Raw genomic sequence first — 23,995 nt, 5'->3', positions numbered from 1 at the left:
ACTCCACACTGCATCCACATGGTTTCTTCATGACAGGAAGAGAGAGTTTTCAGGGATGAGGATACTGTGAGAGCCACAGACCACTATAACATAAGGAAAGAATCACTGCCACCATCGTTTTAACATTTCTGTTTGTGTACAGATTTAATCAAGGACCTTTGAGGCAAAAAGAGACAAATACACGCTGTCCTCTAGTGGACTGGTGGGTGTACTACACACGGTGACGCGACACCAGGTTGTTTTTCTGACCTGTGTGTATATTATTTCTCACCTGTCCAACAGGTGTCTTCAGTCTCCTTCCCTGTTCTTCATCAGGTCTCATCTGCCGTCCCAGCTGCTCCTCAACTGCAGCTAGTGTTGGTGTGTATGTAAAACAGAGTCTGCATTGTTGTGCCTGCTTATTTTGTCAAGTTCTTTTAATGTTCAAGTCATTCATGATTTCCTGTTTAGAGAATAGGCTGAACACTGAGTTTTATTCTTCTGTTTTACTGTACTACTTCTGGCTGTTGCTTCATATTTAAGTGATATAACCATGGTATTGATCTTCTTACAAGTAAATAAGAATATGTACCAAAAAGTCACACTATTCCTTTAAAACTTTGCATCAGAAACAGGACCTGCATTCGTAGAAATCCTATATGACACTAGCTGAACTGGAGTGACTGTAGTTTGGACCAAACATTATGGCAGAGTCCCTATGGTTTTATGTGAAGCACTTTTAATTGCCTGGTTGTTGAAATGTGCTATACAAATAAACTTGGCTTGCCTTGTCTTGCCTCTCTTTCTGTGCCAGCAAAAAACAGTTCATAGGAGGCTGAATCTTCTCTTGGCAGAGGCAAGCTGGAGTCTGCACAGCATGACACTGTGGAGGCAAACTATCTCAGCTGGGGAACAGAAAACAGGATTTATCTCTTGCCAAAGGTGATCATTTGGCTAATTAGAGAGGACAAACTAAGAGGGGGAGTTTACAAGCTGCATCCATCATTAGAGATGGACTAAGGACAACAGTTGAATGTGTGGACCTGCAGCCTGCAGGTGGTCCACCGGGTCAAGAATCAGACCTGATAATGTCTCTGAAGCATGTATAATTAATTTTAAATAGTTGATGCAATTTAAAAATGTAGGTTATTTTAAATAAATTATATAAGCAACTGTTACATGCCAGGAGCTCAAAGCTGCAACTTTTGTTCATATCCCTCAATAATTTGGCTCCATGCGTGATCATATGATCTAAAATCTAAGACACTGTACTAAACATAAAGTAATAGAAATTAAGTGAAGTTTACCGGGTACTTACTCCTTATGTAAGTGCACATAAGCCATCTGCCTGCAGGTGAAGTACCTCTTCAGAGGCATGGATGTGTGGTTGGCTGTGCGCTGAGCTCCCCTCTCGGTCCTGTATGACAGCGAGTCTCTGCAGCAGCATGGAGACGTGAGAAAACAGCGTTTATAAAAACCACACCGCTGCTGTCGAGCAACTTTTTCTTCTTTCCCTTTTTTTCCGCCTACAGTTACCAAAACCTCCCCAACTTTACGTCCCCCAGACATTTGATGAGAAGTCATGGAAGTCGCTCCTACGTTTTTGTTCCTGCTGTGCGGGCTGCGCGTTTCTCTGGCGGCTGATGGGAAGCTGGACACTACTTTTACTCACCTCGAGGATGCAATCGATTACAAGGATCCCTGTAAAGCTGGTATCGTGCATTTTCCTTCCTATGAAATTAATTGAGTTTTTTTGTTTTGTTTTTTAACTCCCTTTTGTGTATGAATGATGTCTTATTTGGCCAATAACCAAAGTCATCTAGACCCAGAACTGGACTGATGAAAAGGATAAACTTTGAACAGTTAAAATAGCTTTCAGTGATAAAGATGTGAACACCTCAATGAATTAAAGTAAGCAAAAGTAACCAATAGAATTAAAATGTATAGTATAGTATACCATAAACTATTATATAATAAAAAATAATAGTAACTAATTGTTAATGAAATGTAATGGCACATGAATAAGATGGTGGTGTAAATGTTATTTTTAGTGTTTTGCATTAAAATCTGGATTTTCAAACTAACCATCAAGCAAATCTATTAAATCAACACAGTTGAATAAAAGTGCAGTGTTTGCTTCAAAAATGTGAAGGAGTAGAGATGTAAAGTAGCATAAAGACTGATGATGTTTACACCTACTTAACATGAAGCACCTGTATGAAAGGTTACTGCAAAATCAAAAATACTTTCAAGGTCCAATGTATACTCTCTTCACAGTTACTATATTTGAAGGACATATTTGGACCCCTTACTCTTTTCCCTCCACATCCTATTGTAAATGTGTTCAATGTGATTAAATGTAAAACAAGTGTATTGTAGCTGTGAATCACCTTTCTTCAGACACTCCCATGAGAAGAAGTGGTGGAAAATGAAACAATAGATTCAAAAAATACTTGATTACATGCGGAATTACAAAAGTACGAGCAAAAGGTACACAAGTAAGTAAAGTAAAAGTACTTATTAAGTGATATAGTGGTCCCTTCGTTAATGTTATATTGTATTATTGTATTATTGTATGCCATAACCATGCTTAAGGGGCATTGTGCTGTTTTTCTTATGTATTAGTTGATAATCATTAAACTGTTGGGTAAATTTCTACAGCAAAAAGAAATGTGGTGAGGTATGTACAATATTTGTTTCTCAAATCTAGTATAGAGCAGCTTACAATGGATATATTCAAGTAAAGTACAAGAACCTTAAACTTGTACTTAACTGAGTTCATGGACTTTGTGATATATTGTTGTAATATGTCCTGGAGTTGAAAGGGTTGTATGTATGTTTAAAGCTGCTCAGGTTGAACGACAGGAGGGAAATCATAGTCTTCAAAAAAACAACCATTCAATAAATCACGCATGTGTTGGTCAGAAATATGCAGAGAGTACCCTGATGATATATTAATGCATTGGGAATTCACATCTAAATTCACTGACATGCAGCTGCACAACATATTTTTCCCATCATCGAACATGACAAACACTTTGGTTATCCGGGGGCCTCCGGCAGGTTGGGGTCCCTTTTTCACTTGTGACTTCTGAAACGTTCAAAATACACCACTCTTCCACTCCGAGGTAGTTGCCTGGAGACTGGAGGTCATTGAGGCCGTGCCAGCCTCAGTCCTCGGCTGGACGCCGGTGAAATCCCTCTGGCTGCAGGGCATGGGGTGCACGCTGCAGGGGTGACAGTCATTTACAGTCACCCTTTGCATGAGTGAATTTACTTCAAAGGCTGACACAGGGCCCGCTACGTCCTTTCATTTATACTTTCAAAGGTTGTTACATCACACGCCTGAAAGAGGTATTTACAGGGAAAGACTCCAGTGAGCTGCGTTGCTTGTACAATATGACCATCCAACAGGAGACAAAATATTATTTAGAAAACATGGCTCCCGTGTGTGTGTGTGTGTGTGTGTGTGTGTGTGTGTGTGTGTGTGTGTGTGTGTGTGTGTGTCATCTTCGTCAATCTCTTGAGGATATCAAATGGCTTTTCAGATTCTGATGTCTCTGAGTAAGACTTTGTGATTTAATACAGACGTTGAAGGTTTTCCTTGTTCACTTAAAGATTATGTTGTAGCCTTTTTTTTTGTTGTTACAGACAATCTTCTCTGTTTCTGACGTGTTTTTCAAACCGTTGTGAGCTGCTTGAGAGATGTAGTCTGAAACTCCTGAAGGGTTTAAGCTGCAACTATTTTCACACCACTTTTGCTTCTTTGCTTCACTGTTGACAATGTTAGAAATCTTGCAGTGATGCAAATTGTTTTGGGAAAATCAAAACAGCAAAGCAGTAATTCATATTATGACTGATGATTTTGGATGATTGCTGTGTTTTAAAAAACACAACTGGTTTTGAATGGGATTGTTGGTGTTCACTTAGTTTGTGTGTCAAAGGGCAAAATCAGTCCATGACTCTGCTGTAATTATTCTCTACCTGTGGAAATCTGCAACTGGCAATTTTATGCTGCTGCAGAAAAGGGAAGCATAAAGGTGACATTATTGTGATTTTGTCAGATATGAACAACCTTGAGTTTTATGCAAGTGATAAATGTAATGTTTGGTGAACTTTATGCTGCAACGCACACACAAAGCAAACAAACTATGTCCATAGTGTGACTATAGTTCACGGTCGATAATGTGGTCAGTCACAGGTGACGAATTTTAGAGGACAATACATTTCCTCTAAAATTCCTTTGTGCTATTAAGCAGTTACAGTATGCGTTATTTCACCTTTTCAGCAGTGTAAAAGTCAGAGTTGCTAAAAAATTCAGCAGGAAATTGTAATTCAGGAAATTTCAAAATGTTACTCTATCTTTAAATTAATAAATTAAAAAAAAAAGATATACACTGTCTAATTTTTAGGATGCATTAAATTTTGATTTTATGTAAAAAATATCTTAAGCTGCTTATAATCAAGGCACTACAACAGTGGTGTGTAAATTTGGAAAAAGTAAAACTACACAGAGATCCTCTATTGGCCATTTATATGAAGCCCCTATAAAAATGATTAGGCACAAATCAAAGAGTGCCTTATTATTCAGCAACGCTGTAAAATGTAGCACAGCGTGATCAAAGTCCTGTCACGTATCCAACACGTATATCTTCATCCTTTGAAATGACTCAGCAGTCCTCCAATCTGTTTCAGTTTGTGTGCTGTTGTGCACTGCACAGGCTGTAATCACGACGTGTGTTTGCTGATCAAACAAACATATGGAGTTCAGCTTCTTTTCAGGACAGAGATCTGCAGAAGCAGAAACAATGGAGCCTACTACAGCCACTATAAATCCTGCATTCAGAGTTATTATCCTCGTTCATTTAAGTCATTCCAGGACAAACTAGATGTGCCAATCATGTAACAAATACCAGGCATCATTGTATTTACTTTGAGTTTGAAAAGTGTTTATTAGTAAGAGTTCATAGTTAGGACTTTTTTTTAGCCTATGTTTCCATGACTTATCTACAGTAATCTTTTGAATGCTCTCATGCTGTTTTGTGAATCATATCTGCACAGACAACACAGGCTCTACTGAACAGTTAACCAGTGAGCTAATCAGCTAAGATGTGTTAATTATATTTTATGACCAAGGTCTATATAGTATGGAACTTTGAGAGTTTGATGATTGGTCTGATGATTTCAATTCTTTTCTTCAGTTGGACTTGTGGTTTTTTTTTACTCGAAGCTTCTTTTGTCAGAAATGCTCTGTCACATTCCTGAACACTTGAAGTTACTTATAATGCAGTCCTGTAGGCTACATGTCAATGTATTAGTGTATAGAAGATAGCAGGATACACTCTAAATATATGCTTTTGTTTTATTGTTAACACATATTTATATATATGTGCATTTACCTGTCTGTACAGCTGCCTTTTTGGGAGACATCGCTCTGGATGAAGAAGACCTCCTCCTGTTCAAAGAGGCCCACAGGGGTAACGATGCACAGCACGCTGTCCAGAGCAACCATTCAAACTCAGGTAGCAATGCACTAATCTTCTACAATATGAACAATTCAAATTAAGTGAAAGTAAGTAGGGTAAAGCAAAATCTACACAGTTAACAGGTCCACTTCCAATGAAAGTGTCAGAGTTGAGAGAGTTGCAGACACACAGAGTCTTCATCGTCAGAGGAGAGCAGCCACATCCAGACCGGAACGAGTGTGGCCAGACGGCATCATCCCTTATGTGATCAGCGGGAATTTCACTGGTGAGTTTCCGAAGCGAAATCTGTTTTTACCAACAAGTTGTGCTCTGTACTGTACAGCATGCGCCCTCTGCCATGTGCCGCTTGGACATCCTGAAACTGTCAAACTCTAATTCAGAGTTTCCTTACAGGCAGTCAGCGAGCCATTTTCCGTCAGGCGATGCGTCACTGGGAGAAACACACTTGTGTAACGTTCACTGAAAGGACAACTGAAGAAAGCTACATTGTTTTCACTTATAGACCGTGTGGGTGAGTTGGGATCACATTACCTGTCTGTAAATGCACAATTGTCCTCAAACTAAAAATTCTAATTAATGGACACTACAAGTGCCTTTGCATCTTTTATTAAATTTACTGTTTTAGACATTTTAAATCACCTCCTGTTTCAGGTAGAGAAATAAACTTGATTAATTTGTTTCATTTACTTTGTACAATGTGAAAATCAATTAGCCGTCTCTACAGTCAGAGTGTGTTTCATCCCAGTAAACCTAATGTGTGGTTAAATTTTACATGCATGTTATATTATTACTATTATGAGGTTATTACGTGCAGACTTTCCTATCAGTCTGTGCTCAAACTGTTAAAGCTGCTAAAATCAATTGAACATAGTAAATGGGTGTGTAAAACATGTCACTTGTGGTGATAAACCCACAAACATAATTACATGACTTTGCAGGTTCTATGAGCTTCTGTGAGCGAGCATTTTTTATCACCTTTCAGCTTGTAGTTTTGTTTTTCTGGCCCATAAAATGACTCACTAATTGAATCACTGTTGCTGCTCTCACCAACTGCATTTTTATCCACAGCAGGCAACACTTACACATTCAACAAATTGTAAACAAAGTTAGTGACTGTTGGCTGGCTGCAGTAACAGAAAAGAAACAGTGTTTCAGGATGTGGACCTGAACGGTGTCTCTGCCAACCAGATGCTGCTCCTACGTGGGGAGGAGAGGTGGCGGCCCTCAGGCCATCTCCATAGGAAAGAACTGCGACAAGTTTGGCATCGTGGTGCACGAACTCGGCCACGTGATCGGCTTCTGGCATGAACACACACGTCCGGACCGAGACGAGCATGTAAGCATCATCAGAGACAACATCCAACCAGGTAATGTCACTGCATGGTTGAAAGTCAATGCATGTGTATTCTCACTGATGCTCCAGATGTTTCTCCTTGCATTTAGGACAGGAGTATAACTTCCTGAAGATGGAGCCAGGCGAGGTTGACTCACTGGGAGAAGTATATGACTTTGGAAGCATCATGCATTATGCGAGGAATACATTTTCCAGGTTGGCATGTGATGATTTCCCGTGATCACATTTTGTATTTCCTAAAGCTGGAATTGTTTAAATGGGATTTTTTTTTTTTCAGTTTTGTGTCCCAGATCAGTGTTTCCTGAGTTTTCAGCTCTGCCCTTTTCACATTAACTGGCTCTTAAACGGCACCACTGAGCCAGTTGTTGGTTAAATGGTGTTTAAACTGGTGACTCACTCTGTGTACCCCACCTATATATTAGAACTGGCAATTGGCCATGACATCATCAACACTACCTTACTCCAGACACTTTTAATCATTTCTTTTTAATTTTTTTGAACTTTTGAGTTTAAAATACATAATCTAATAATATGACTTTTAACACTGTACTTAAGTTCATTCACATCCATCTGAAAAAAATGTAACACTGTTATCCTGCTACATCACCAGCTGAGCCACCACACTGACCTGGTGTTTGTCCCTTTATTCAGCACTGCTGAACATTGGAGCCCTGCAGGGATTTGGTCCTTTATTGTCACAGAAATGGTTTCACACTAGTCTCCTTTTTATTTCTGTCTCGTGCATGTTGTTGCCCCATTGCTTTTCTCTGTGCTTTGGTTTTTTACCTCCATAACCGGTTTGCAGGTCTGGGTCATGGAGGCAAGCCAAGCTAAATAAAGGCCTGGTAGTTCAGGCTTTGTTAAACAATTTGGGCTTGGAGTGGCCTTTTTCTCTGGCATTCAGGAGCGGGCTCCACTGAGCCGGCTGGCACCGGTCAAAGGCCCCATTCAGAGCGCTCTGTTTGCACATGCCTGTCATTCATGGGTGCATCACCATGGGAACTGTGCAAGAGTGAGAGCTCCGAACTCAGTGAGAGATTATCAGAATCAATAAAGTATCGAGGTGTTGAACGGAAGGCGGAGCAGATAAAATCCTGAACTCTGATCAGTCTTTCTGTTTTAAGTTTTGAAAATCAGATTTCCCTGAACATCAGTAGAGTTAGAAGATGTTGTTTCTCATCAGGCTTTCTGCGCTGGAATTGATTTTTTTAATCATCACAGTTTTCAATATTCTTTTGCTCATATTTGGAATTTGTTTGAAACAGAGGCATCTTCTCAGACACGATCCTGCCACGTTATGACGTCAATGGGGTCAGGCCATCTATTGGACAGAGGACGAGGCTTAGCAAAGGGGACATCGAACAAGCCCGTAAACTCTACAAATGTGCAAGTAAGGTGCATTTGATGAGCAGAAGATATACTTACCTGATAATCCATATTATGAAATCACACTGTGTTTGTAGACTTTTATAATTTTCATAGCCAATCTGAATGTACTCAAAATAAAGCTCAAACCTTTGTACACAGGAAGTGAAAAGAGTTTTATGTTCTTCATGGTGTGTGCTTGTGACAGGGTGTGGGAACAGCCTGCAGGAAAGTGCTGGAAACTTCTCATCCCCTGGTTTCCCCAACGGGTACTCAGCCTACGCTCACTGTGTCTGGAGGATTTCTGTCACTCCTGGAGAAAAGGTGAGTGATGACAAACATGTGGAAGCATTAACTACAAAAGGGTCACATATATCAAGTTGTAGATAAATGAAAGTCAGTGTCTTTTTATATTCATTTTCAATAAATAAACTCACCATATCAACCCAATGTCGAAGTGTCCTCGAGCAAGACACTGAACCCAAGTTGCTCCTAATGGCAGACAGCATTTCATTTAGCAGCTCTGTTGGCATTGGTGTTTGAGTTTGTGTGAGTGGGAGACAAATTGTAAAGCTCTTTGAGACTGCTAAGTTTAAAAATATACTGTATAAGTGAAGACCATTCACCATATCACATAATTGGTGAGTAAATTTAAAAACCCAATAAGTCTAAAGTCTAGTACAGACTCTTTAACCGCAATTACAAGGAGATGTTGTGCACACGTGTGTAAAAGAAGAAGTTCTAAAGTTGTATTTATCATTACGGTCATGTTGTTCACCATCTCAAGGTAAATGGATTAGCTTTAAATAATTTTGTTTTTCTTCTGCCTTCAGCTCAAACAGATACCAAACAACATGGTTAATGTAAATAAACACATTTCACACAAAGGATCATTAACTAAAATAATTAAAAACTTGCATTTTCCGAGTCACTTGAATGAAATTATTTTGCACATTGATAACTAACACATTTGTCCAACTCAGATTTAACAAAACGATAAAAAAACACTGACAGTTTTATTTTTGTTTGAATATCTTTGTCTCTTGTGAATCTTATGAATCTACAACATTGTAGATTGATGTTAAATCTTGATGTCTAAAATGTCTTGTAACCCTCCTGCCTTCCATCTGCTTCCTCTTCATCTTAGATTGTTCTGAATTTTACCTCAATGGACCTCTTTAGGAGTCACTTGTGCTGGTACGACCACGTGGAGGTCCGAGATGGCTTCTGGAGAAAAGCTCCTCTGAAAGGTCCATTTTATATGCGTGTTATATACTCAGCACTGTGAAGTACTTACTGACAGGCAATGTCATTATTTTCTAATGTACTTCGGCAGGCCGATTTTGTGGCGACACACTTCCAGATCCAATTATCTCCACCGACAGTCAGCTGTGGGTTGAATTCAGGAGCAGCAGCAGCTGGGTGGGCAAAGGCTTCTCAGTTGTTTATGAAGGTACGACACGGTCAATTTAAAAGACACACTCGATGTATGCTACATTCTCATTTTTCTCTTTTTATTATACCTGTGTAATGTAGACAGCTGAAGATATAGAAAGTTTGTGAATGAAATAAACTGCCATTAATCTCACCTCTCAACTCATGTGCAGCCATCTGCGGCGGAGAGGTAAAGCGGGACAGCGGCCAGATCCAGTCCCCCAATTATCCTGATGACTACCAGTCCAATAAAGAGTGTGTGTGGAAAATCACAGTAGAACAGGGTTTCGACGTTGGCCTCTCATTTCAGTCATTTGAGGTAAAATACACATTATTGGTTCTCTCTAGTCTAACCTCAGTACCCGCAGTTTTATGAAGTCATTAAGTTGCAGCCCAGATTTTTTTTTGCCACTTTATTTCACAGAAACTAGTGCAGTAAAGCACAACACCTTCATCCACTGTTGAAGAGTCTAAACTGAACTTTAGACTTTTCCTAAATTAAATGTAAAGGCAAATTTATCTAATTCTGAACCTGTTTACAACTACTAATGTGACAATGCTAATTTTAGTTGTTACTGTCATGACAACGCTGACAGCAAATGTCTACTGCACATACAGTGGTGTGAAAAAGTGTTTGCCCCCTAAACCTAATAACTGGTTGGGCCACCCTTAGCAGCAACAACTGCAAACAAGCGTTTGCGATAACTTGCAATGAGTCTTTTACAGCTGTGGAGGAATTTTGGCCCACTCATCTTTGCAGAGTTGTTGTAATTCAGCCACATTGGAGGGTTTTTGAGCAGGAACTACCTTTTTAAGGTCATGCCACAGCATCTCAATAGGATTCAGGTCAGGACTTGACTAGGCCACTCCAAAGTCTTCATTTTGTTTTTCTTCAGCCATTCAGAGGTGGACTTGCTGGTGTGTTTTGGATCATTGTCCTGCTGCAGAACCCAAGTTGGCTTCAGCTTGAGGCGGACATTCTCCTTCAGGATTTTTTTGGTAGACAGTAGAATTCATGGTTCCATTTATCACAGCAAGTCTTCCAGGTCCTGAAGCAGCAAAACAGCCCCAGACCATCACACTATCACCACCATATTTTACTGTTGGTATGATGTTCTTTTTCTGAAATGCGGTGTTACTTTTACGCCAGATGTAATGGGACACACACCTTCCAAAAAGTTCAACTTTTGTCTCGTCAGTCCACAGAGTATTTTCCCAAAAGTCTTGGGGATCATCAAGATGTTTTCTGGCAAAAATGAGACGAGCCTTAATGTTCTTTTTGCTCAGCGGTGGTTTTCGTCTTGGAACTCTGCCATGCAGGCCATTTTTGCCCAGTCTCTTTCTTATGGTGGAGTCATGAACACTGATCTTAACTGAGGCAAGTGAGGCCTGCAGTTCTTTGGATGTTGTTGTGGGGTCTTTTGTGACCTCTTGTATGAGTCATCGCTGCGCTCTTGGGGTAATTTTGGTAGGCCGGCCACCCCTGTGGTTCTCTGGAGTCCCAAAGCTTTAGAAATGGCTTTATAACCTTTTCCAGACTGATAGATCTCAATTACTCAATTAGTATAACTTAAAATTGGAAATCAGGAAGGGGGCAAACACTTTTTCACACCACTGTACACTGTCATTGTAAATGTATGTTCTTCATAATTAGTTGATCAAATTAATTTATAACAGGGACCATGTACAAAATACATTAATCTCAAAAAGAGGAAAGATGCTTTGTACCAGATTTAGCTACAAACTCATTTCCATCTCCAGTCCCTGGGCGTGGTGATAAATAAAAGCGCAGCAGCTAAAGTTTTGTAGAATTCACAATAAAGGTTTTATATTTTTCTCCTCAGCTTTTATCTCATTCACACATTCATGAACCACTCAAAATGGCTCTGTAACCTTGTGTCGTGTCCCACCAGTTGAGGACCACTGACCTATATTGTTGTTAGTTACAAAGTATTGCAGGGTGGATACAAATAATTGTGACAGGTGGTTTTAATACTGAATGCCCCATTTGATGGTTGAATTGTACTTGCTAGTTTTCCAAATGAATGGCCAATCTGACAAATGCTTTACCAACTTAATTCTTTTTTTCTTTTTAAATTTAACATTTTCTTGTTCAGTTCCAAGTCTTTGTCTGCTGCTCAGTGATAACAGACAGTAAAATAATTATTCAGGTTGAAGTATGGTTCAATTAACTTGATATACGCAGTAAGCTACTTGAGGTTTGTCTAAATCCCTGTGTTCCTCTAGTGTCTCTGTAATCTGAGGGAATCAGAGTAGTAAAACTAAGAAGTAAAACACTGTGAAATATTTCATAAAGTAGTGCAGTGGAGGAAGAGTGAAGGCCTGTTTAAACATCACAGACTGCTGAACATACGAGGCCTCACCATCATCTGCTGTTAGAAAACATCACTGCCCATGCTGTGACTGCAGGTGGAGAGACATGACAGCTGTGCCTACGACTACGTGGAGGTGAGGGATGGCGGCTCAGAGAGCAGCCCGGTGCTCGGCCATTTCTGTGGCTACGACAAACCGGACGACATCAAAGGCAGCTCCAACCAGCTCTGGCTCAAGTTTGTATCCGATGGATCAATCAACAAAGCTGGGTTTTCTGCCAACTTCTTTAAAGGTCAGAAAGTCAATGAGAGGGATTTAAAAAATATATATATATATATTTAACGTGATGCATATTGTCCAAACATAAAAACTTTTAATTCCGATTTTATTTTTGTTAGAGATGGACGAGTGCTCCAGACCCGACAACGGTCAGTGCGAGCAGCGCTGTCTGAACACACTGGGCAGCTATAGGTGTGCCTGTGACCCTGGGTATGAGCTGGCAGGTGACAGACGCAGCTGTGAGAGTGAGTGCAGAGCCTCACATTAACTCATCACCAACATTAGAGTGCCACTGCTTCCAAATATCAAGTACAGCTTGCAAGTTCGCTCCGCCAGTCAACTGGAGTCTGCATCTGCAACACATGGTGTCACTGTCTGCTCTGTGATGCTCACAATTTGGTCAAAATGTATGTGGCATTTTATTCGTTACATTCGTCCAGACCCACAAATGTTAAAATAAACAGATCTCCTTTGCCTCATGGAGATCTTATTCTCAGGAAGCTTTTTTTTTCCCCACAAGAGGGCATTGCTCTCCTTCTGCAACTTGTCAGAGCAGAGAGACAGATTTTACTCACTAGCCAACATTGGAATTAATTTTGCTCCTGGAGAGTTCGGTGCATTCCCAGATATTCTAGAAACTGTATGAGGCTGTCCTTAATGTGTGATTCCAGTGCCCAGTAATACACCAAGTATACCCAGTTGGATCTTTATTTTGATATTCTTCCTCTGCAGTTAAAGGTTTAAGGATAAGGTTAAAAAAAATTCACAAACTCTCAAGGGGGTCTTGTAATTTATGCCAGTGTCTGTCTCTCTCACTTCGACTGCTAAAACCCCACCAGCAGCTGCCTGTGGCGGATTCATCACCAAGCTGAACGGCTCCCTCAGCACCCCCGGTTGGCCCAAAGAATACCCACCCAACAAGAACTGTGTGTGGCAGCTGGTGGCGCCCATTCAGTATCGCATCACCTTGGTGTTTGACGTGTTTGAAACCGAAGGGAACGACGTAGGTTTTCACTGACTTGTTTGTAAAGTGCTTGTGTACATAGTTAAAGTCACAGTAATTCTGCAGAAGTTTTAGTTGATTCTTTCCTCATTAGTGCAACATATTTCTGTCTCCCCACAAGGTGTGTAAATATGATTATGTGGAAGTGCGCAGTGGGATGAGTTCTGACTCAAAGCTTCATGGGAAGTTCTGTGGAGCAGAGAAACCTGAGGTCATCACCTCCCAACAGAACAACATGAGGATTGAGTTCAAGTCAGACAACACTGTCTCCAAGAGGGGCTTCAAGGCTCATTTCTTCTCTGGTAAGTGATTGATTTACTCAGGGAGTATTGATTCAGTCCACACTGAACCAATGCTTCTAAACTGTAAAAAGTACTTTTAAACTCTATATGTTACATCTTTTTGAAAACCTGTTCTTGACGCTTCTTGAAGAATACAATATAGTACAACACAGATCTGGACCTAAAATGTCTACAAAATAAGTTTTGCAGCTTTCTTGTGACTTATTACTTTGTGCAAAGGAATTGAAATCTTTTTTCTTTTTCTTTTTTTACATCTCAACAGATATAGACGAGTGCTCCAAAGTCAATGGAGGCTGCCAGCATGAATGCGTAAACACCTTCGGAAGCTACAGCTGTCAGTGCCGCAGCGGCTTCATGCTTCACGATAATAAGCATGACTGCAAGGAAGGTAGTAGTATGTCTTCTGCTCTCCTACATCAGTGTGATTTAATATACTGATTTAAAAGGTCAGTTCACTCTTTAAATCAACCATATTCTCACCTCTTGTGGTATTTAGGCCTGAGGATATTTTGTATGTCTATGTCTGAGGTTTCTATCTCTTCTGTTATTTTCTACAAAAGAAATAGTCGATTAAAACTGTGTTCTCTTAAGTGAACAGACCTTTTACTGGCTACTTAACAATGACCTATAACCCATTTATTATTTGGCCTTTGTAGAAAATATGTTTGCACGTGGAAAGGTTTGGTTTTGCTTTGGTTTGTCTCCACTTTTGATAAATGCCTATTCAAATTACCCCGGATGATACTTGCGCTGTGGAAAAGGAAATGATGTGAGCCCTTTCATTGTTTTTATCTGATGTGTTGTTTTGTCATTCTCCAGCTGGCTGCGACCATGTTGTAAACAGCGTGTCAGGAACAATCAGCAGCCCTAACTGGCCTGATAGATATCCCAGTAAGAAGGCCTGCACCTGGTCTCTGTTCACAACCCCGGGCCATCGAATCAAACTTGTACGTCATGACAAATTTAAAGCCATGAAAAGCAGTTTTCTTTACAGCATTCGTATCTATTTCAATTTCACTCTGAATGACTTGCAGGTTTTTAATGAGGTCGACATGGAGGCTCATCTGGAGTGTGCGTACGACCATCTGGAGATCTATGACGGGAGAGACCATCGTGCTCCGAATCTGGGACGCTTTTGTGGCACCAAAAAACCTTCTCCGGTCATCTCCAGTGGCAACAGGATGTTCCTGCATTTTTTCTCAGACAACTCGGTGCAGAAGAGAGGGTTCGAGGCTTCATACAGAGCAGGTGGGCACAGCAACCATGAAGTTACTGCTCTCATCCCCCAAAAAAGCCTGTAAAATAGACTGAAAGGGTATTTTGGAGAAAGAATAGAACACCAAAAAATTCGACATTTTCAACAGAGGGTTTGTTTTCTGTCGTGTTCAGAAAGCTGCATTCTTTCCCCACTTTTACGAGTTTCTCCTTTTGACCCTCTAATTTTGTGGTGGTGAATTCCCAGAATGCGGAGGAAGCCTTAAAGCCGAGGTCAAGACAAAAGATCTCTACTCTCATGCACAGTTTGGAGACAACAACTACCCTGGAGGCTCTGACTGTCTGTGGGTGGTCATGGCGGAGAAGGGTTACGGAGTGGAGATCATCTTCCAAGTGTTTGAGATCGAGGAGGAGGCAGACTGCGGGTATGATTACGTGGAGCTGTATGATGGCGCTGACATCAAGTCTCCGAGGCTGGGACGATACTGTGGATCTGGGGTAGGGCTGATACCGTGTGTCGTGTGCAGTATACACAGCTCAAACGAAATCATTCTTTGAAAACCTTTTTGTCTGTTTCTTTCCCTCAGGCTCCAGATGAGGTCTACTCAGCTGGAGACGCCATCGTTTTAAAATTTCACTCGGATGACAGTATCAACAAAAAAGGCTTTCATGTACGCTACACAAGCACAAAGTTCCAGGACACGTTACATGAAAGCAAGTGACTTTCAAAACTTTCCCCAAACCTAAAGAGAGACTTCACCCCTAACATTTGGTCGGTCACACCCATTTCCAGGCGAGGACTGAATGCACTGGTCGATACCACAAACACCAACCCACATACTTTACATTGACTTCTGCTAGACAGAGTGAAGCAGAGAAATTACATCTTTACTCTTCCTCATTATATAGCTGCGTAGGATAAAAGGACTAGTTTGATTTACTTAAAGTATTCTCAGTCACACCGCCTGTAATGAGCTGATTACATCATAGCACTGTGTCAAGATATAAAATGTATATATTGTGATATAGTTTTTCCTGTTTTTAAGCTTTCTGAAGTGAAAAGGTTGAGATTTCAGAGGTTATTGTGACCTCCAGCCACTCATTCAACACTTCTCCTTGTAGGTTTGCAAAGACATCTCTGAAACATGAATCCAGCTTTTTTTAGTGAAATTTTCTGTGTGCATCTTTGAGGCCTGCCATTTAAACATTTTTTAAATCATGAATTGAATTTTGGTAGCTCACCATATTCCTTCATGCCTTTATTCGTGCATTGGTTTGTTTCTTTGTGCTTTGGTGCCACAAGCTCTCAATCAAGACAACACATAAAGCTGGCGGCAAGAAAGTGCGAGTCAGCTTCTTGATCACAGTCGTGGAGTATACAAAAAAAAAACCTTGCCTTAAAAATGACAAATAGTTTACAATCTAGTATAAGTCTGTGCTATATTGGGTGCCTCTTGACATTCAACAGGTTTTTGATCAACTTGGGTTAAAATTACTCTCAATTCATCTTTTACATCAGGTACAAAGAAGAGATCCAAAATCAGAACCATTTGTGCGCTGTATACGATTAAATCTGATGATGATTAAAAAGCTTAATATTTAACAAACAAAAGGCGATTTTTTTTTTCTATGTCCAATCATGTATTGAGTGAAAAAGATGTTTTATTGAATGTATTAGTGAATAATGATCAAGAAAGAATATTAAACTGTAAAAAAAATAACCACAAGACCACATTACATTGATCTCATTCAGGTAACCAGACAGCTTCACATTCTCCACTGAAGCACAGCTTCTTTGAAGTGAGCTGTGGCAGTAGATCCAGTCTCCAAACTGAACAATGTTGTACATAAATGTTACTTAACACATACATGTTTCTATTGAATAGGCAAATCTAATATTCAATGTCTAGTACAAAATTACAAATCCACTGTTTACACTGTTTAGTTCTGTACAATAGAGAGTATAAATGTTTTTCAATTTCATGCTCATTGAGTAACTTTTAACTTCTTGTTCCCTTTTTTGTCACAGCTGTTAAATCTTTGGTAAGAATACTTTGAGAGGCTCATTTTCATGCACTTTATCCAGGAAGCCCAGGTTGAAGTAAGGATACAGCGTCTCAGTGAAGGTCTCCCTGAAGGTGTACAGGTGTGTCATGCTCTCTGCATTGTAAAAGGACACCAGGCCTCTCTTGTAGTCCAGGTACACGCCAATCCTGGCCAGTGGCTCCTCCAGGGACAGGACGGTGGGAGGTGAGGTCCCAGCCATGTACTGGATCCCATAAGAGAGGGAGAGAGTCCAGAAGCCATTAGCAGGGAGGGCTTTGATGACTCCCTTTCTGGGCACCGACTCCCGGGCCACCCCGACGGTCCAGACTGTGCTGCTGTAGACTTCAATCTCCCAGTAGTGGCGCCCGTGGGTGAAGCCCTGGCTGCCGAGCAGTGACAGGGCAGCGTTGAACCTGTAGGGGTTGTCCAGCACGTTGTGGTTAAAGGTCTGGTACCGAACACAGGTGAGGGAGGAGGTCAGGCTGAGCCAAGGGTTGGCTGTGCTGGAGTTAAATGTAATGGCTGCTGGGACTGAGGAGAGGGAAAGTATGAGGCTAAAGATTTCAAAGTTTATTTAATAATACATGTTCATGTTTGCTAGATAGATTTCTGTGGAGTTCAGACATTTAGGAGCCAAAGTAAATACCTGGATAGAGGCTTCCTCTCATGGATTTCCACACTCTGTACTGCAGGGGCCCTGCAAACCGACCCTCACATAGGCTGGGCGGTGTAAACACAGGTTTCTCAAACTTCAGTGAAGGCCTGCCAACAAAAGTAAAGCTGAACAGTAAAGAGAGGAATAGAGCAGAACCCTTCAGAGATAAAAAAAAAAAATCGTCTGACTTTTCCCAAACTCACCTCTGGAGCAGCACTTTGATGCTCTGAAACAAGACACAGGAACAAACACAGGAAAAGAGACACAGACTGGTAATGAGTTCTGTTGTATCAGAAAGAAGCTTTTTTCCAGATTGCATCAATGTCTGAGCTCACGCTATCCCACCCTGTGGAATCTCCTTGTGGCTGGGGAAAGTCCCGTAGCCGTGGCCAGAGTATGGCCCCATGCCTGAACTAAACTTCTTATTCTCCAGATCAGCGAGGGAGATCAGTAGCCTACATCCTGTCTGAGCTCACTGACAGGAAAAGTCTTTTGTTAGAAAAAACTTGGCAACAGTGTCTGCATTATTACCAGTATGTCAGTCTTTTTTTTTGGAACACATGCACACTGACTGATCAACATGATTACAGCCTTTTACGAACGGTGTGCAAACTCAACAGGAAATCCAGAGTGGTCCCACCCTGCTCAGTTAAATTTTGAGTGTTGATGTTGGAGCCTCTTTAACATGTTGGCACAGAAATGTGAGTCTGCTCCTCAACAGTTGAAGTCCAACACTAATTTTCATCTGAAATTTGCCCTTTTTACTCCTTGTTTCAATGTGGTAAAAAAAAAAGTTTTGGAAACAAATAAGTTTGAAATCAAGAGCTCAGCATTTCTCGGCTTGATCCTCCCCAGATCTGACTCATCATGCTGTTAACAACTTCCAGATGAGCTGTATCATGGATGAAGTTCATATTAGCTGAACCTACCCGGAGCAGAGTGAACGGGTCCTGCTCTTGCAGCTTGGCCTCTATCTCATGGACGGCCCTCTGCAGACGGGAGATCTCCACACACAGCAGAGCCTTGTGCTCATCCAGGCGAATCAGCTCCCTCCGCTCCTCCGTCTTCAGCTTCACCTGCAGCAGCTTCTCCTCCTGGTACAGGAACTGGTGCAGGTCGCTGAACTGGGCCTCGATGCGTTGCTTCAGATCAGCAGTGTGCTCCTAAGGAGATGATGGACATTGTCACTCAGGGCAACGAGCATAACAGTGCAACCACAGATGGACAAAAGCGTGAAATCCATGAGCAGACTGAGACAGGTCACTCTGTCTAGTCTAATCTTTTTTATATTGGCAATTGAATGAGCCAGACTTTATTGAGTTACGTCTCATCTCTATGTTTCCTCTCACCTTGAGCTTTTTCACCTCATCCTCAGCTTCCCTGTCGTACTGCAGGGCTGTGTTGAGCTCAGCTTTTAAGGAATCCATCGAGCTGTTCAGAGATGCCTGTCGGGACAGAGACACAACATCACTGCATGTCGACCCACATTAAACAATGTCACTTCGACTTTTAGGAGTTGTTGTGGAGCAAAAACCATCAAAGGATACAAATTAAAACCTTAAAAATAGTCACTGAAAATGAATGCTGCCTTTTTGTTTAAGATTTCTGCTCATGAATAAGGAATCAGGGAGGCACAGCAGTGATTAACATGCAAATTACAAGAGGAAGACCATTTGCAACCTCAAAACTTTTTTGAAACTATCAAAGATGTTGATGTTTAGATACAGTGTAGAGTAAAATTTGGGAAAATAAACATAAATCATTAAAAACTAATTTTGACATCCTGCTGAACCTTTTACTGGAGACAGACACTTAATTAAAGCTGAACTTACCCTGTATTTCTTTTCGGCCTCCTGGACACACACCATGGTATGATTCCTGTGCTCCTGAGAGAGACCACACACCAGACACACCAGCTCCTGGTCCTCATCGCAGTACAGCTTCAGCTCCTCTCTATGTCTGTTGCAGCGTGGGACAGGAGCCCTCTCTGTCATCCCGACATCTGCCAAGCAGGCTTCCGTCCCGCTCTCCTCCAGACCATGACAGTAACTTTCCACTATGTTGGCAACGATGCGGTTGGGCCTGTAGCACTGTCCGGGGTACACCTTCCTGCACTGAGGGCAGGAGCCCGTGCCCCCCTGACCGGGGCTCCGGGGCCCGGTCCAGTAACCCTCAATGCACCCCCTGCAAAAGGTGTGATCGCAGGGCAAGGACACTGGCTGCTTGAAAAGATCCAAGCAGATGGAGCAGGTCAGATCACGGCTGATTCTGTTAGCTGAGCTCTTGGCCACTTGTCCAGCTGTGGGGGGCTGTCGCAGCTTGTCCATTGCTGTTTGCACAGCAAAGTCTCCTTCTTTTGGTTTCCAACTTTTTTTGTCTGGCTTTATCCCCTGGTTTAGTTTCTCCAAGTTCTGCAGATAAACTGACTGGATTTTCTTCACTTCTTTCTGATTCTTGCTCATTCCTTTGCCTTTGTTGTTTCCCTTTGTTCTGACTGTACTGCTGGACCTCTACGTCCTTCCTCTACTGCAGAGTGTGGCCACTCTCCTTGGCCTCCAGCCTTCCTGTTGACTGTGGGGGAATGAAGGGGGTGGTGCAGAAGCAGCCTCTCACATCCACATCAGATAGTGAGGGGATCTCAGTGGCCCCCCCTTTTCCCTTCAGACTGACGTCACATAATCAGGAAACTGAGGCGGACCATGGATATTCTTTCCTTGGCATGTTTGTTCAATGAAGTCTGCGCAGAAAGTCCAACTTCACTAAACTCTTAATCTTCTGGAGAGTAACTACAGAAAAATGTAAATCCACTTTATGTGACTGTGTGTGTGTGTGTGTGTGTGTGTGTGTGTGTGTGTGTGTATGTGTGTCCTTGTGTCCTTGCAGGAATGTGTTTGAGACGGAGAGAGAGGGAAGAAATCTGTAAGTAGTAACAGATAACAGATTTCCTGTTTCTTTTTATGACAGTGCTCTCTGCCAAGTGAGTAATCATCCTCACCAGTGGAGAGTAAACAAGATCATTAAGAGAGTTACACAAAGAAAGAAGCTGTCCTTCCATGGACAAATACAAATACTGCAGGCATCATGTAGCATCCCTTTTCCCTCTGTTGTTATTATAACAGTTTGCTCCCTCAGGACCTCTGAACATCTGTCCAGTATTTCAACATGCAAGCTGAGTGTTCATGCTGCTCCGATTGTTTCCACTCTGTAAAAAGAGCGAAGCAGGACCATGAAGAGACTGAATATTACAGGATGTCACGTCAGGCTAATGACAAACTACAAACTCTGTGATTATGTGCTGGAGCATAATCAAAGGTCAAGGGAGTAAAACCACAGTTGGATTATATTGTTTGAAAAAAATAAGAGACAGAGATAGAGATTTATTTTATCCCCCTCGTGTGTGTGAAGTGTATTCTGATGGTCTGCCTTTGTTGAAGAAGCACTGCGTAGAAAGAAAGGTATATCCAAAAGTGGGTCAGCAGCTAACCTCTTAAATGTTTTTAAAATAATCATCCCTCTGAACATTTTCAATAACAGCCTTTAAATAGCGTCTCATTTGATCTCTTCTCATTGATATTAGTGACATGCTTCTCTGAGTGTTTCTTTTGTGTTGGGAGGCAGAGCTTATTCTCTGCCTTTATTGTATGTCATGAACAGTAGTGACATCTGGTGTCCAAACGGAAAATTAAACAAAGAGGATTTATTGTATGTACAATAGAGGAGCACTTGTGTTGAACATAATACTTAGATTTGTGTTGCAATGCTGCTTTTGTTACAGGTGTCATCAGAGCCTTAAGCTCAACTAGGTATCATACAAAGTGTGTAATACACCCAGTCTGCTGCAGCATACCGTGTCAGTGTAACGTTTTTTGAAAACAAAACGATTTCCAAAGAGATTTCGCCAAAGAAATCCATGCCGTTTTCCCACAGACTCAAAACTTGTTCTCCATAGTAAAAGTGATGGGTTTGATCCATGCAACAAACCACAGGCTGCTTCTCTGAGACTTAAACATGACACTACTATTACATACTTTGTGGTGATACTGGTCTGCCAAGATTGTGGCATAACATGAACTCTGCCCTGAGACCATAGTGCTGAACTGCTGCTGGGGCTCTACAATGGTTTATACCTGAGCATCAACAGGTATAAAATCCTGGACGGCGGCACCTCAGGTGGCCTGACTTGACCAGCTTTAATCCACAATCACAAAACAAGTCACACTCTGTGCACAAACTGAAACACTACGCTTATGAATTTTTTTTTTTAGCACATTTTCTTGTACCACAAAGTCAAAGGCTCCTCCTCGATATATGTTTGTGATGATTAACATCGCAATACTTTTTTTTTTTAGCTAAAATAAAAAAAAAAAAAAGAAATATATATAGAATATAGAAATAAGAGAATATCCTCAACCTACTGTGGAGTACTTAATTATCATCTGAAAAACTCAATATCACCATGATACACACATGTTTTAATTAGACAGTATGAATATGTGATGAATCCTTTGCAAAGTGCTTCTGTGGCTTCTTCATTTTGTTAAACTCAAACAAACATGCAGTTATATTCATATTAATATGAAATAGCCTGCAAAAAAATCAGGTCGCATATGGCGTACATGTTGCATTAGTCATGATGTGCAATGACTGGAAAGAGAAGAAAGACAGTAGGATATGAAAGTTTCATCGTCTGAATTTTAAATTCTCTGAGGCTTTAGTAGAAAATAAGTAAAATGATGGCACGCTGTGTAATTAACCTGTAACCTTCAGAAATGACCATGGCAGTCTCTTCAAAGCTGCTCAGGGCAGCAATTAACAGAGGCGAGCGATTAGGATTGTTGAGGTAATTAAAATGTTAAAGTACCTTATGATCCCTGTCACACTCCTGGGTCAAGAAAAATTGAGTGGGCTGCAACATGGGTGAATGAAGATGATATACTCTGCTTCATCACACACAGTTTGAAAAAGAAAGTTCAAACAATTTTAGCTGGATTGCTAAACTGAAAGCTGTCTAGCTGCGATAAATGTTGGATTGTTTTTCCAGGTGCACTTAAACCCAGCAGCAGTTTTGGCTTTGCACCTAAATTTGAGTGCTGAAGCACTGGAGATGAAATGATAGCAGCAGTGAGGAGAGGTAGAAGGAGAGAGGAGGGAAATAATATGAGGGTCAAGGTACCTCCTGTATTCCAGGAAATATTTTCCTGATGCATAAAAAGACATAATAACGGCTTCCAGCATGGACAAGAACCAAAAACATACCTTCACCATTTAAAAAATCTTTGATATATTGTTTGACAGCTAAATACAGTAATTTTACAAACAGTGATTAGATTTATCACCACTTAAACAATATCACCAACAATGTCATTAACATATCACAGGTTTTTGTGATACACAATGACACAAAAGAGTAGCAGTGAATGTGTGCATAATCGTGTGCAGCCATGCATGTGAGTGTTTGTGGCAAATTCAGGGGGAAAAAAATTCAACATTTATGAGAAAATAATAGAAACTGCTTTTCACAGACACACACTAAGCACACACACACACACACACACTAAGCACATCTGCACCGAACACACACCCTCAATTAAACCCAGAGCTCATGTGTAAGGCACCAGGGAAACTGGAGGCTCTCTGGAACTTGTGAGGCTAAAAATAACTTCAGTGTCTGCAGGAGTGAGACAAACCTGTGGGAAGATGAAATGCACAAGACGGTCTGAAAATGCAGAATTTCTACAGCTTCTTTGGTGATGAAGCGGGATATTATTTTCAATAAATGTGTTGACAATCCTCTTAAGCAAACAAAATATAATAAATTTAGAGGCAGACATGTTTTCATTGTCCAGCTTTTTTTCTTCTTCATATTTTCAGCTTTGCATGGCTAAAATTACAGTTATCATCCCCTGAGGAAATCGGTCTAATCCTCTCATTTATCACTAAATACCTGCAAAATTAATGACATTCCCATCAGCCTCAGTTGTTTGTTTTCATGCCGAACGAAGATAATGAACACATAGAGCCTTAGGCCTGGTGAAAATCTAAATTTGAACATTTCCACTGCAAGCATGTTGCTGGGCAAATGTTAGCATTTAGCTTAAATCACTACTGTAAGCTAAATTCTGTCATTTTAGATTTCAAAGAACTTAAACTCTGAAAAATGAAAATGCTCCTCAGAGAAAGAGACCAAGCCCATATTTGCTGCCAAATATGTACCCGCATGCCACAACCTGAGGGACAGTGAAGGACCTACAGACGCAGGACACAAACACATATACATGCATAGGACTCTCCATGTATCTAAACATGCATCATTCCTAATATTGTTGTAATATTTATGTGGATGTCTCTGTGTCGAATATTTGGACAAACTATATTTTAATACTGTAGTACATTTTTATTTTATTTTTTAACTTTCAATAAAGCCCCAGTGAATTTAATTATTAGAAATGACATTATATCCACACAATCATCTGTTTTGTTAATAGTAGCTGCAATGAAAGTGAAAGTAATCGTGTACACCCCTGAGGATTTTATACTAGATTC

The 23,995-nt window shown here is 40.9% G+C and overlaps 2 protein-coding genes across 4 annotated transcripts; one reads left to right on the top strand and one right to left on the bottom strand.

The window, feature by feature from the left end:
- Positions 1-1,561: 1,561 nt before the first annotated feature.
- LOC138207355 (bone morphogenetic protein 1-like) lies at positions 1,562-15,954 on the top strand. Its single transcript, XM_069164522.1, has 20 exons — positions 1,562-1,691; positions 5,391-5,501; positions 5,581-5,730; positions 5,859-5,976; positions 6,654-6,832; positions 6,909-7,014; positions 8,085-8,209; positions 8,393-8,508; positions 9,332-9,434; positions 9,521-9,637; positions 9,792-9,937; positions 12,049-12,244; positions 12,351-12,476; positions 13,071-13,234; positions 13,356-13,536; positions 13,799-13,924; positions 14,356-14,483; positions 14,571-14,784; positions 14,999-15,249; positions 15,339-15,954. Exons 1-20 carry the CDS (start codon positions 1,562-1,564, stop codon positions 15,471-15,473), a joined length of 2,922 nt encoding a protein of 973 aa, XP_069020623.1. The 3' UTR covers positions 15,474-15,954.
- Positions 15,955-16,011: 57 nt separating this feature from the next.
- Positions 16,012-20,018, bottom strand: trim69 (tripartite motif containing 69). Of its 3 annotated transcripts, none has more exons than XM_069164495.1 (6): positions 19,285-20,018; positions 18,802-18,897; positions 18,382-18,615; positions 17,656-17,678; positions 17,444-17,577; positions 16,012-17,328 (listed from the first exon to the last, which is right to left on the bottom strand). In XM_069164495.1, the coding sequence occupies exons 1-6, from the start codon at positions 19,912-19,914 to the stop codon at positions 16,784-16,786; spliced, it is 1,662 nt and encodes a 553-aa protein (XP_069020596.1). In that variant the 5' UTR covers positions 19,915-20,018; the 3' UTR covers positions 16,012-16,783. The 3 variants fall into 3 exon arrangements, with proteins under 3 accessions (XP_069020596.1, XP_069020604.1, XP_069020612.1); XM_069164503.1 differs by having other exon boundaries at positions 17,444-17,559; XM_069164511.1 differs by having other exon boundaries at positions 16,818-17,210.
- Positions 20,019-23,995: the final 3,977 nt, after the last annotated feature.

This window comes from Embiotoca jacksoni, unplaced genomic scaffold (genome assembly GCF_022577435.1).
Source record: "Embiotoca jacksoni isolate LCO1_2020_lvr unplaced genomic scaffold, fEmbJac1.0.p SCAF_10, whole genome shotgun sequence".
In the NCBI taxonomy this organism is placed as follows: domain Eukaryota; kingdom Metazoa; phylum Chordata; class Actinopteri; family Embiotocidae; genus Embiotoca; species Embiotoca jacksoni.
The sequence above is the reverse complement of the archived record's forward strand: the minus strand, read 5'-3'. Positions and strand labels throughout refer to the sequence as shown.